General features: G+C 34.7%; 1 protein-coding gene across 1 annotated transcript in view; it reads left to right on the top strand.

Moving 5' to 3' along the window:
• Positions 1-10,054, top strand: part of ZDHHC17 (zinc finger DHHC-type palmitoyltransferase 17) — an 87,873-nt gene extending 77,819 nt beyond the window's left edge. Inside the window, exons 13-17 of the mRNA XM_059402416.1 lie at positions 449-542; positions 1,637-1,720; positions 3,189-3,346; positions 4,250-4,344; positions 7,175-10,054. Coding sequence (XP_059258399.1) covers positions 449-542; positions 1,637-1,720; positions 3,189-3,346; positions 4,250-4,344; positions 7,175-7,313 — 570 coding nt within the window. The 3' untranslated portion in view covers positions 7,314-10,054. The remainder of the gene's footprint in view (positions 1-448; positions 543-1,636; positions 1,721-3,188; positions 3,347-4,249; positions 4,345-7,174) is intronic.
• Positions 10,055-13,914: the final 3,860 nt, after the last annotated feature.

Raw genomic sequence — 13,914 nt, 5'->3', positions numbered from 1 at the left:
TTTAAAAGCTTCTTTTATTCGTTTCTAATTTGGCCTTCCTTTTACTAAGGAACAGTTTAATTTTGTTAAATAAGAACCAGTGTCATGACCGTTAACACAATAGCTTTTATTTAGAAGCCTGGAGAGTGATGTTTTTATTATTCAGAAACTTGAGGGATGTGAATTAAATATAGTATCATTCATCGCAACAGCAAATTGGTCTTAGATCCTTAATTATTTTTATAAAGTGATGGTTCTACCCCATTCTTACATTCCACGGTGGCCTTATCCTTTTTATCTTTGTTGTTGCACTTGACATCTCGTTAAACAATACGGAAGTGGTTTTTGTTTTTTGCCTTTGGAAATACAGTTTTGTTTTCTTCATAATTGCATTTTGAGAAAATAAATGCTCAGCTTTCCTTTCTTCAGTGTAATGCCTTTCATAATCTTTTAAAATGCTTATTAACAGATACGGAAACCAGTGAGGTCCAAACATTGTGGTGTGTGCAACCGCTGCATAGCAAAATTTGATCATCATTGCCCGTGGGTGGGTAACTGTGTAGGTAAGTTTTATTAATAATTCCTGAGTGCATTGTTCATTTAAGTTATTGTAGGTAACTTATGAAGTACAGCATTAAAGTAGATGGTAGAAACTTCACTCCTACACTCTTATTATAGACGTGCTCCCCTGTGCCCCCCAGTTAATCTTCTGATTGACAAACAGCAACTCAGTTGTGAGAAAGAGGGGGGCAAAAGCTATAAAACCAGTCTCTGGAAAAGATTGATATTTATCAATTCTTTCTGGTGCCTATTCTTTCTTATTTTCTTTATTGGATAATAGTGAAATCGATAAGGATGCAGATAGTATTGCTTTTTAGTTAAACTGGAGAAAGTTACAGCAGTAGAAATATTTGGAAGGCTCTTGTGTACAGAAGCAGAGAGGAATGACAGATAAAAACTCTATATACCTTAGTGTTCAGGAATGGTGTGTGAGGAAGTGAACTAAGTGGTCTAAGAGATGGCCCTGGATTTTTATGAGGTGAAGCAGGGAAACATTGCAAAGGTGGCGTGATTGTTGAGAAGAAATTTTTTAAAAATTGGATTATAAAGTTTATAAAAATAAGATAAATTTGGTTATTTTAAACCTTACAAAGCAAACAGTAGGGTAAAACTCAAAATTGTAGTTCATTTGGTTCATTGGGGCTCTTGACTTCAGAATCATCGTCATTATTGTCATCACATCTTTGTAGTTATGAACATTCTTATTTTAAGCTTTATTTTAAAAAATATTTTTAAATTGAGAGAGAGCAAGAGTGAGAGAGTGTACAAGTAGCGGGGAAGAGGGAGAGGTAGTGCCGCCCCCCCCCCCCTGCTGAGCAGGGGGCTGAACCTGATTGAGACTGGATTTCAGACTGGGTCATGACCTGAGCTGAAGCCAGATGCTTGATGCTTAACCAACTGAGCCACCTGGGTGCCTTTATTTTAAGACTTTTATTAAAATACTTATTTTCCTGAAGAACATTTTGTAAAATAAATAATGTATGTAGTTATTGTCCAGATCGTATCATTCATGGCATTCCTTTACCGCCATCCCCAAAAGGTACATTTCCAGTTGTTTTTTCTTAGCTGAAAAAATTGCTTCTCTGTTGTTCTTTAGGTGCAGGCAACCATAGATACTTTATGGGCTACCTCTTCTTCTTGCTTTTTATGATCTGCTGGATGATTTATGGTTGTATTTCTTGTGAGTACAGGTAGCTTTTTACTTTCTGAAATCAAATGTTTGTATACTTTTGCTTACTATATTAACAATATATGATAATGACAAATCTTTTAACTAAAAATTATGGTTTGGGGCGCCTTACTACAATGAACCATAAAGAGAAGAACAGATGTGGAACTATAAATGTATTTAACATACAGTATAAGCAACAGAATAATCAGCTGTTTTAATATATGTGTCCTTTGAAAAACATGTTGGTTTAATAGTCTTTGAAATGCTTCTGGGTAAAAGACGCCCACATTTTTACATCACGTGCTTGCTTTACTCTAGTAACTTAAAGATTTTTGTGACTTTGCTAGGTGCTCTTTAGTACCAAACCGCTGGGAAAATGCAGTTAACTTCACGCAGAACTAGAAATATTTCAAAAAGTAAGGTGTAACTATTGCCTATTAGAGAATATTAAAAGGGGTTAGAAGATAATTTTTTTTTTTTTAAGATTCTATTTATTTGACAGAGAGACAGAGAGAGTTAGCACAAGCAGGGGGAGCAGCAGGCAGAGGGAGAAGCAGGCTTCCCAATGAGCAGGGAGTCCTATGCAGGGCTTGATCTCAGGACCCTGGGCTCGTGACCTGAGCTGAAGGCAGATACTTAACGACTAAGCCACCCAGGCACCCCTAGAAGATACTTTTTTAGGAATAAGTGGTCATTCACTTGATCATATGGGTATAGGGGTAATGATAGGTTTTTATTACATTGAGAATGTGATTTGAGAAGAGTTTAAATGAAGGTATTAGTTACTATGCTTCAGGACTTGGTGTACTTAGCATATAAATATGTATTAGATCCTGGCTTAAAAATAAGTTGTAGAAGGATGATTTCCTAGTCATATTAAGAATAGTGTCTGTTATTCCCCTAATAACAGTCTACTTCCTCACATATACATTAATAGAGAAAAAGATTTGGTCAAAGGACTTGACTTAGTTTCTGGCCCAACAGACCTGAGGAGAACATGGTCCTGCTAACAACAGTAGTTTTTTTAATGGCAGCAGCTCTAAAAGAAGAGATTTCTGTTTTGGAAAAAGTCCTCCTTCATCCAGTTGGTCTTCTTGTGCTATATGCCCCCCCCCCAATTTCACTTATATACATATCATCTCTGTAGAAAGGTGTAATGTTAACTATTGTATGTGTGCAGTACCAAACAACTAAAAACTGTGTATTGTTCAAGTACAGTAGTATTTTTTTTTTTAGATTGGATGGTGCTTTTTCCATTTCTGTCTTTGCTGTGTGTGTGTTTTTTTTTTTTTTACTAATTATATACTAATTTTTTTACTAATTATGGGGTATTTAGGAGTACAAAAATTTGCATTCAAAGTCATCCATTAAATGTAGACATTTGGATCATGGTTTCTAAGTGGTGCCAACTGCAGATGCCTTTGTGAAGTGGTTGGATGATTACTGAGTAAACGTGAAACTTCTGTTCTCATTTTAGACTGGGGACTCCACTGTGAGACCAGTTACACCAAGGACGGATTTTGGACATATATTACTCAAATTGCTACATGTTCACCTTGGATGTTTTGGATGTTTCTGAACAGTGTTTTTCATTTCATGTGGGTGGCTGTGTTACTCATGTGTCAGATGTACCAGGTATGTGCATGTACATGGTTGGTTCTTCATTAACACTTAATTAACACTTCATTCCCTGTTACAAAAGATAATAATGCATTCTCTTTTTAACCACTTCTACTTTTCAAGGTTTAAAATTTTCAATTTACTTTCCTTACTCTTCCTTTATTCTTTCTTTTCCTTTTTTTTTTTTCCTTTCTACTGCCCTCTTTCCTTCCTTCTTTCCTTCTTCTTCTGTTCTTACATTATGAATTTTCTTTTTTTATTTTAAGGATTTTATTTATTTGACAGAACAAGCAGTGGGGAGCTATAAAGGGAGAGGGATTAGCAAAGAAGCGGGCTTCCTGCTGCAGGAAGCTCAAAGCAGGGCACCATCCCAGGATCCTGAGATCATGACCTGACCTGAAGGCAGATGGTTAACAGATTGAGCCACCTGGGCGCCCCTGACTTTTCAGTGCTACTTTTGACAGAACTTATTTCTATTGTTCGTGATTCAGATATATTCAGTTGAATATAGGTGTGAGATTAGATCGATGATGCCATTAGTTTTGTGTTTATTAGGAACGTTTTATTACCTATAAATACCAGTGTTTATTCAAGAACCTTTTCTTATTTAAGGATTTTTCTAAAAGCTCAATTTTTAAGGGGCCGATGGAGAGGTGGTCTGTGTACATATAGTGTCCATCTCTCCCCAAACACAATACCAGATAACCTGTTTTTTTTTTTAATATTTTTCTTGTTTAACTGGCTACTTCTCACAAGAGTCAAAGTGATATGTAAACTAGCTTGATGATCTCCCATTGGAAAAGCAAAAACAAACTTCATTTTTCTCTCTATCCTAGTCTTCTTGAGAATTAACTTATTTTACATTAATACTTAATTTATATCAAAGAGAGTTAATAGTTTGCTTTCTCTTACCTCTAGATATCATGTTTAGGTATTACTACAAATGAAAGGATGAATGCCAGAAGATACAAGCACTTTAAAGTCACAACAACATCTATTGAAAGCCCATTCAAGTACGTACATGTTTATAAATTTAATATTTTCTTTTGGCAAATAACTTAGCAAGTATCTAGTGAATACATCAAAGAGAAATACATCTTTAAGTCAATAGGATATGAAACGGAATATTTCTTGTGCTTAGCAATGTGTAAAATAGCTTATAAATCCTACTGAATTCTAAGATTCCTGCCAGATATAGCATTGGTTAGTTTACTATTACTTTAAAATTCATGACATTAACTATATAAATTTGTGTCATTCTTTTTCTTAGTTGCACAATCCAAAACCTATTGAACTACTAACATTTAGTATAAACATATTATACATTAGCATACAGCTTTAATATTGCTGTAAGTTTCTATAAATTTTCATTGATAAATGTATACACAGAATTGAAATATGATTTTAAAATCATATTTTAATAATATTTTAATCATAACTGAAATTCATGTTTAGGGAAATTTTTTAGACTCGGGAAGCAGCTTTTCAGTTTGAGTTATTTAATTTGCCCTCTTCATGACAAAAAAATTTCTATATACCCAGTTTTACTTATGTTTCCTTTTTAAATTGAGGTATAATCAACATATAACATTATATTAATTTTAGATGTACAACATAATGATTTGATGTTTGTGTATTGCATAATGATCCACACAATAAGTCCGATTAACATTTGTCACCAAACATCGTCACAGAATTTTTTTCCTTATGATGAGAATTTTTTAGATGTGTCTTGGCAACTTTCAAGTATGCAACAGAGTAGTGTTAATAACAGTCAAAATGCACACTGAAAAAATAGAATTAAAAAAAATAGTCACAGTGCTGTTCATTGTATCCCCATGAAGTCATGGGGATAAATTTTATAAGTTTAAATTTTATAAGTATAAATTTTATAAGTTTGTACTTTTTGACTCCCATCACCCATTTCGCCCACACCCCACTCTCAGCCTCTGGCAACGACCAATCTATTCTCTGTATCAGTGAGTTTGGTTATGTTTGTTTGTTTAGATTCCATATATAAATGAGATTATATGGTTTTTGTCTTTAGGTCATTTCCATGTCCTAGCTGTTGTAAATGGTGCTGCAGTGAACATGGCAGTGCATGTGTCTTTTCAAGTTAGAGTGGATTTTTCTGTTTGTTCCATTTTTTGTTTTTTGAGGGTTTTTTTGTTGTTGTTGTTTTGTTTTTTGATAAATATTCACAATTGGAATTGCTGGATAATATGGTAGTACCATTTTTTTTTTTTTTTTGAGTACTTCATACTGTTTTCCTAGTGGCTGCACCAATTTACCCTCCTACCAGTAGTGCACAAGGGTTCCCTTTTCTTCACATCCTCACCAACACCTGTTATTTTTTGTCTTTTTAGTAATATTCATTCTAAGAGGTATGAGGTACTATCTCATTGTGAGTTTGATTTGCATTTCCTTGAAGATTAGTGATATTGAGCATCTTTTTATGTATCCTTTATGTATCTTTGAAAAAATGTCTATTCAGATCTTCTGCCCATTTTTTAATTGAATTTTTTTGAGTTGTATGAGTTTTTTATGTATTTTGGATATTGATCCTCTTATTGGATATATGATCTGCATGAATTTTTTACCATTCAGTAGGTTGCCTTTTCATTTTGTTGATGGTTTCTTTTGCTATACAGAGGCTATTTTAATACAGTCTCACTTGTTGTTTCTTTTGCATTTGTTGCCTTTGCTTTTGGTGACTTATTAAAAATTTCACTGCCAGCACCCATGTCGGGAAGCCTACGACATGTTTTCTTCTAGCAGCTCTGGTTTTGAATGTTACATTCAGGCCTTGAATCCAGTTTCAGTTTTTGTGTGTGGTGTGGAATAGTGGTTCGGTTTCATTTTTTTGCACTTGGCTGTCCAGTTTTCCCAAAACCATTTATCAAAGAGATTCATATATATTCATTCATATATATTTCTATATATATATATTTTTTTAAATTTATTTTTAATTTATTTTCAGCATAACAGTATTCATTATTTTTGTACCACACCCAGTGCTCCATGCAATCCGTGTACTCTATAGTACCCACCACCTGGTACCCTGACCTCCCACCCCCCCCACCCCTTCAAAATATATATATATATTTAATCTTACATTCAGTTTGATGCTGAGAAGTAGTAGTTTCCTAATTATATGAAATATTTAAAACTTGAGTTTTACTGAAGCTGCTAACGTGCCTACAACCTTCAAGCTTTTGTAATGCTATTAATTATTCCATGCTTCTGGAAAGCATACAGACCTTTAAATAAAAGCAAAAATAAAGGAGTCAGTTGGGTAATTTTGAGAATTCTCCCATAGGCACAGTTATTGTATAAAATGTAAAACAGTGACAGCTTTTCCAGAAGTGTTCTTGAAGTCCTAAAATTCCCTGAATTTATTCTTGACATATTTTTTTCTTAAATTGTTACTTTTAGATACATTGCCAGCTACATGCTATTTATAATTATTTTGTGTTTTACTTTCTCAATTTTGGATATAGTTTGTCTCCTTGCCAAAGAGCCACCCGTCAAGGAAAGGTTTTATCAAAAATTACATATGACACAGTAATGAAAGAAATGCAGAATTGAATAGCTTTAAAATATCATTGTGTCACCCAATTAAATTACCAAAAGAGAGAAGAAAAATTATTGTTGGCAGAGCTGTGAAGAAACATGAATGCATGTATATTTTATAGAGTTATAAACAGGTTCTTTCTGGCAAGTAACCTAAGTTTTTAAGTTCAGAAAAAAATACCTTAAACACCAAAATTATATTAAACTCATATATTAAATTATTATACTAATAGACTTTTCCTTTTTCCTTTTGTTTGGGGGGTGTTTTAGCCATGGATGTGTAAGGAATATTATAGACTTCTTTGAATTTCGATGCTGTGGCCTCTTTCGTCCTGTTATCGTGGACTGGACCAGGCAGTATACGATAGAATATGACCAAATATCAGGATCTGGGTACCAGCTCGTGTAGCAACATCTTTATCCTATGAAGCATATTGCTGAGTGGTGCCTGAAAATTGTGTCTGTCCGTGTCTCTCTCACACTCGAATCCACATTTTTTGAACAATAGCATGCTATATGTAGGGCTAACAGTGAATTTTAGTCTTTTTTTCAACACTTTTATTAACAAAAGTAAACATGGACAGAGCACACTGCCACTTCTGGGAAGAATAAAGATCGTAAAAGGAATTTTAATGGTTCTTAATGTGGGAATTCACAACATACTCAACTTTTTGGTTTTGTTCTCATAACATTCTTCATGAATAAAGAATGAACTTATTCTGTTGACAGACATGGTATACTGATCAGAAATGTTTGATTCTAGCTAAAACTAAATTTGTGGTATACAGCTAAATTTTATGATGCAATCTGCTATTACTGTTGCATTTAATTCCAGGAGAGTTGTCTTAAATTGATTCAGGCTAGTATTATGTACATTTTAGAATGTACATGTAAATACTGTGATAAAAATCATGTGGTTTTATTAGGGATCTGCTGTATTACGTCTTCAAGGGCACAAGAAAATAATGTTCACAAAAATATGTGCTAATAATATTTTATTGCCATCAGCTGTTGCAATGCTGATAATATTTCTAGTTCAGTGAAATAATTTGTAGTAACCTTGCTCTGAGGTTTTATGGTCTGATAATAAAGCACTTGCATGAGTATAGTAAGTCATGTTATTTTGTTCAAACTTAAAAGCCCTACTAAGTGCATGATACACCTCATAGAATGTATACTAGCACATACTATCCAGTAAAGCATAAATTAGAATTTAATTTGATGTGCAAACAGTCCAGTTTTTAAGAGTTGAGGTAATTTCAAGGCAGAACAAATAAGTTAATGCAAAATTCTCAGTAATAGAGATAAATGGATATACTTCTAGAATTCTGAGCTGCAAAATAAATTGTAGACAAAATAATGGAGTTTAGCTAAAGATGGAGCATGATCTCTGTACATACAGCACATGTGAATAAAAGAAAAGCTAATGGTATATTCTGGTTTTTAAAAACTGACCTATCAAAGAATTTAATCCTCAAGATTATTTCAATTTTACCAATACCGAATGTTTTAAAATTTGTTAAGCTGTCTGAAACAATTTCAGAAAGGTTTTCTTATTGTTTAATGTGATGCACTGATCAATTTTTGTTGCAGCATTTCCATACTCTCACAGTGAACTACTAGTCACTGCTTCCATAAATATTGTTTACAGAGTGAGACTTGGTTTAGTCCTCTTAAGTGCTGTAGCAAACTGTGGTTCGAGCAACCTGTGGCAAACCTGTGAGAGGGAATGGGCTCGGGGGAGGGTGGGAAAAGGGTGGTCAGACTGCTGACAGATCCTAGACCAGTGTAAAGATTGTGTATCTGTATATAAATAATTTATCAAATAGTTTTCTCTTTGTGTCTCTATGTGTTAGTGTATTTAAAGCTGCTCATTTCATTTTATCCAACCAAAAAGAAAAGGGAGATAACTAATGAGCTTCTAGTGATGTTCAATATTGCTGTTAATAGGCATTATACCCTGCAAGTTCACTGCATGTCTGATGCTTGGTAAAATTAGTATTCTCTGTAAAATGCAGATTACAGGTATTTCAGCAATCTAGTGGTATACCCGCCCCTTGCCTTAGTAAGAGGAGCAGTGAAAATTGTATATAGTTGATGTTCAGTATTTCCAAGTACCATTTTTATATAGTAGTTTCTTTGACCATAAGTCACACATCAGAAAGATTACCTTTAGTGTATTTGAGTGTTTTAATATTAGAAAATTGGCATATGTACTTTATTTTTGAAAAGGGAAAAGATGGGTGTGGGGTGGCAATAGCATTGTGCCATTTTGTCATAGAATGTAAAAAATTGGTTAACTTTACAAATGTCTCTGCTAGTTTTGACTACTAATTGGGGGAAATTTTAGATAATTTTTAAATTTGAAGTTATTTATAAAAGGCTAGAATTTGTTTTAATTTTTTGTATTTTGAGCCACTTCACATAAAGACTCAGTTGTAATTTTTATTGAATACATTTTTATTAACAGTTGAATACAATGGTCGTATTCTCAGAGTTTGGATAAGAGTGTTGTTACCATGTTCTTTCTTTGTGGTACAATATTCTTTTCGGTGCAAAAGAGATGTCTTTCAGTTAAACAGAAAAAATACTATAGATCTATAAGTACATGGAACATACTAGCAATGTTAATGCTTTAGTACTAACCATCTCACAGTACTGGTGAAATCTTAAAACTTAAGAGATGGTCAGATGGTGGAGAGCCAACTATGCAGCAGTGTACTGTACCGTCTGTTTACTTATTTTGTAAGTCTTATGTGTGGAACCAGCTTAACCCAGTTCTGAAGTTGTGTATGAAGGTGACCCTTTGGGGGATAGTTCATATCAGCTTAATGGGATACTGTTAGCAAATAGGAACTTATTTCTCAGCCCTGAACATAAATTACTTCCTTTTTTTTCTTCATATTTTTTGTTGTTCCCAGGAATTTATTTGAAATATTAATAGGCATAAAACAGCATCATTATACTTAAGCTATGGGTATTTTTATTTCGTATTTTATTTATAACTGTGCCAAGTATTATTTTGCTACTTACCGTGTTACTCTGTGGAAAGAAAAACCTGTAAAGTGTTTAATAAATTAGCTCTCCTTACATAAATTAAATCTGTCAAAATTTTGTAAAATATTAATCAGAATAAATATTGACTCTTAAGTGTGTGCTTGTTTATTTTGCTCAGTTCACTTCAAGAAATTGATGAAACACTGATAGTAGTACCTGTGATATAAAAAGGTTATTCTGTGTATTTATATTTGGGTCAACAGACAAGCGGCAGGACTAGAAATTAGCAAAAGTAAAATGTGGTGGTAGCATTCTTTCAAAATGTCCAATTCCGTGTGTATGTACATGTATGTGATTAATACTTTTTAAATAAAAGGAATAAATTTTTAAGAATTTTGCATTCCATAGAATGCATAGAATTGCTCAGGGGTTGTATGAATCTCCAAGTTTTAAATGTAAGTATTGTCTAAAGACACCAGTAAAATTTTGGAAAAGGAAACCTAGCGAGCATTGATCTCGGTTGCTTCAGCTGTGCATGACAGCTTCAGTGGGGAATTTAAAAAGCAAAGTTTTTGAAGGACCTCTTTCCTGCCTGTTCACAGGATTGTTTATGGTTTGAGAACCCAGTGGTATTAAATATTTTCAGATTGGACTGATACTCATTTCATAATTATTTTATGATATTTAAAGTGATGCATCCAGAGCTGTATAGAACTCAAGTAACAATATTTTGAACTAGTGTAAAAATGAAACAAATTCTACAGCAAGTCATCAGTTTTCATGGCAGGTGCTTTCCTCCTCCTCATTGTTGACTTGTCTGGCTCCCCCAGCCCTTTCCAGTTTGGTAGATTGTACTATGATAAGGATATCTGGTTCTAAGAGTTTATAGAAATAACTGGAAACAAATGATACATATCAGGACAGTTAGTCTTAGCTTTTTGTCAAAAAGTAAATCTTCAGTTCCATAAAGTTGTAGGTTTAAGAGTTATTTATTAAATATATTTATGTGGTGTATAAAATAGAAAAGTCTGTAACTCAAGTAGAATATTCAAAATGTTCCTTGATCTAGGTCAGCTAGGTCACAGACTCTAGGAACCAGATGTGCCTTTTAGAAAACTTTTTGCCTCTGAGTATGAATTTTTTGCTCAGAGAAATTTTACAAGAATATTGATTAGACATTTATTTGGATTAAAAAATACTTCTTAGTAGGCAGCAGTGTTTCGAGTACTCAGGAGGGACTGTTTCCTTACAAAGCATCAGAAAGCCTCATTGCTGCTGGTACTGCTTGGATCTGTAGACTTATAGTTTTTCATCAAGTTTGGAAATTTATCAGTCATTGTCTTCAAATATTTTTTCTCCACCCTGCCCCCCCCTTCAGGAAACTCCAGTTACACATATATTAGGCCAGTTGAGATTGCCCTACAGCCCACTATGAGTTCATCTTTTAAATTCCTTTCCCGTGTTTACTTGGATCATTTTTATGTCTTGAAGTTCACTTAAATTTTTTTCACATATATGGTTTAGTCTGTTGTCAATACCATTCAGTGTATTTTTCATCTTGGACCTAGTTTTCACCTACAGTGTTTGATTTAGACCATTTTTTATATCTTCTGTATCTCTACTTTTTTGAAGATATGGAGTATACTTACAATTAACTTTTAATATCCTTACCTGCCAGTTTTCACATATAGGTCAGCTTGGGCTGCTTTTGATCTTTTATTATTATGGATCATATTTTCCTGCTTCTCAGCATGACTAGTAATTTTTGATTGGCTGCCAGATACTGTGAAGTGGGTGTGGATTCTTTTGTATTCCTACAAAAAGTGCAGAATTTTTTCTGGGATGGAGTTCTTTAGAAGCTTCCATCCTTTCAGGTTTTATTGCTAAGCAAGATTTGTTAGACAGGACCAGAGCAGTGTTATAGTTTGGGTTAATAATTCCCCATTGTTGGGGCAAGCAAGACCTGTGTGCTCCCTCTAAAGCCCCATGAGTCGTGTTTTCCCATCTCACCAGTGCGAGTAAACAGGCACTGTTCCCAGCTCCATCTGAGCACCAGACTTTGTTCTCAATCTTTGTGTTGGTTTTTTGTCTGGTCTTGGATAGTTATATGCACGCACTATCAGCACTCAGCTGAAGACTTGCAAAGGGACGGGGGTGGGGGGGGGGTTGTAGTTTGCATGTTTGTGGGGTTTTCTGTGCAGCTCTCTCCAGTCTCTTGAACTCTGTTGCCTTTATCCCTCTGGACCCAGCTGAGTCAACTCAGAATGCCTTCCAGCCTTGCCTGTGTTCTCCCTCTTTGCACGTAAGCTACAGCCTGGAAACTCCCAAAGCAGTTAGCTTTGCTAATCCCAAGACTGATCTCATTTTCCCCATAACTGTTCTTTGTTGCCTGTTGTCCAGTGCCTAAAAAACCTTTTTTTTTTTTTTTTAATGTAACTTGTGGTTTTTGTTGTTTCAAGTGAGAGGGTAAATTTGGCTCCTGTTGTTTTCACTCTGCTTTAAGTAGAAGTCTGAGTTAATATGTTTTTTTAAGTTTTTGTTTTAATTTCTAATAGGGAAAATAATGGCAGATGTAATTTGTCATAATCAAAAGCTCCTTGGGGGTCCTCAATAATTTAAGCATGTAAAGGTGTCCTGAGATTAGTAAGTTTGAGTACCAGTGGTCCAGACCAACATTTCCTAGTCCTTAACTTAAGATATTAGCGGTTCCTTGGATAACTAATTTGATAGAAGGCTCTCAAGTTAAAGCCTCAGCCACAGGCTCCCAAAGCTTTCAATATTGCTAGGATGTGAAATATACATATATGGGTGTGACCTATACATATATGTAAATATACACGTGTGTGTGTGTGTGTGTGTGTGTGTCTGTGTGTATTGATATGGACTGATAGCAATACTTGTTAAATTTAACTGATCTTGAAGACTTTTTGGAACTAGAGTTGCCAGCAGTCCTCAAATATACCAAACCAGCACAAGGAGTTAAAAAACATCCCAAATTTTTCATTTAAAAAAAATTATATATTTCCATACAGCACTTTTAATATCACATTTGGATTACTTTAGGGCTACCCTATTGACTTATATCCAGATGTTGGAAGTGATTCCTCCCAGAACAGTCTACCCAGAGCCAATTCCCTTTTCTGCCCCTGGAACCACTGGTAACTAATTTTACAGTGTTGGAGGTGTTTTGTCATAGCTCCTGATTTAAGAATAATTTTGAGTGGATAATTTTGAGTGTGCTTATTGGGTAGAAATCTCAAATTACTAAGCACCGGCATTTAGAGTATTTTCCTCTTGGGTATCTATGCATATCTCTAATTTCAGAAACTTGGTAGGAAAATGTTGGTTTTGTGTGGGGAAGTTTTATGTGTTTTGGTTGTCTATAACTACCCCATCAACCACTCAAAAATTTATTGGCTTAAAACAGTATTTTTGTTGACAAATCTCTAGTTTGGTCCGCAAGAGGAATAGTGTACTTTGTTCCACTTGGTGTCAGCTGGGATGGTTCAAAAACTGGAAAGTGGAATAACCTGAAGCCTTGCTTATTCATGTCAGCTGGTACTGGCTGAGAGATCTCTGCCCAAGCTGTGACTGTAATATCTACACGTAGCCTCTTCATGTGGTTTGGGCTTCCTCAAAACATGGTGGCTCAGTTCCAAGAGTAAGCGTCCGAAGGGAAAGAGGCAGGCAAAAGCTATACTGTCTTTTCTAACCTAGTGTTGTCCATTATACTGTGCTAGTTAAAAATGAGTCACTAGGTTTGGCCTTTATTTGGGGGTGGGAGAAGATTAGTCTTATTTTGGTGGCGATGTCCAAGAGGTTTCAAAACAACCGCACAGAGAATTAGAAGTTACTTCGTAACTCGTCTTCAATTCAGCCTATCTCCATTTATTGCTGATTAACTTCCCCAGTCTGCTTAACAAAAAGGCATTCCCCTCTGCCACAGTGGAACTTGCCTTATAAGACATAAATGAGGTGCTCAAGGCTATGCTGCATGAATTCTTTCACTTAGT

The sequence above is a fragment of the Mustela nigripes genome, chromosome 6 (assembly GCF_022355385.1).
Source record: "Mustela nigripes isolate SB6536 chromosome 6, MUSNIG.SB6536, whole genome shotgun sequence".
Classification (NCBI taxonomy): Eukaryota; Metazoa; Chordata; class Mammalia; order Carnivora; family Mustelidae; genus Mustela; species Mustela nigripes.
This window is presented reverse-complemented; position numbering and strand designations above follow the sequence as displayed.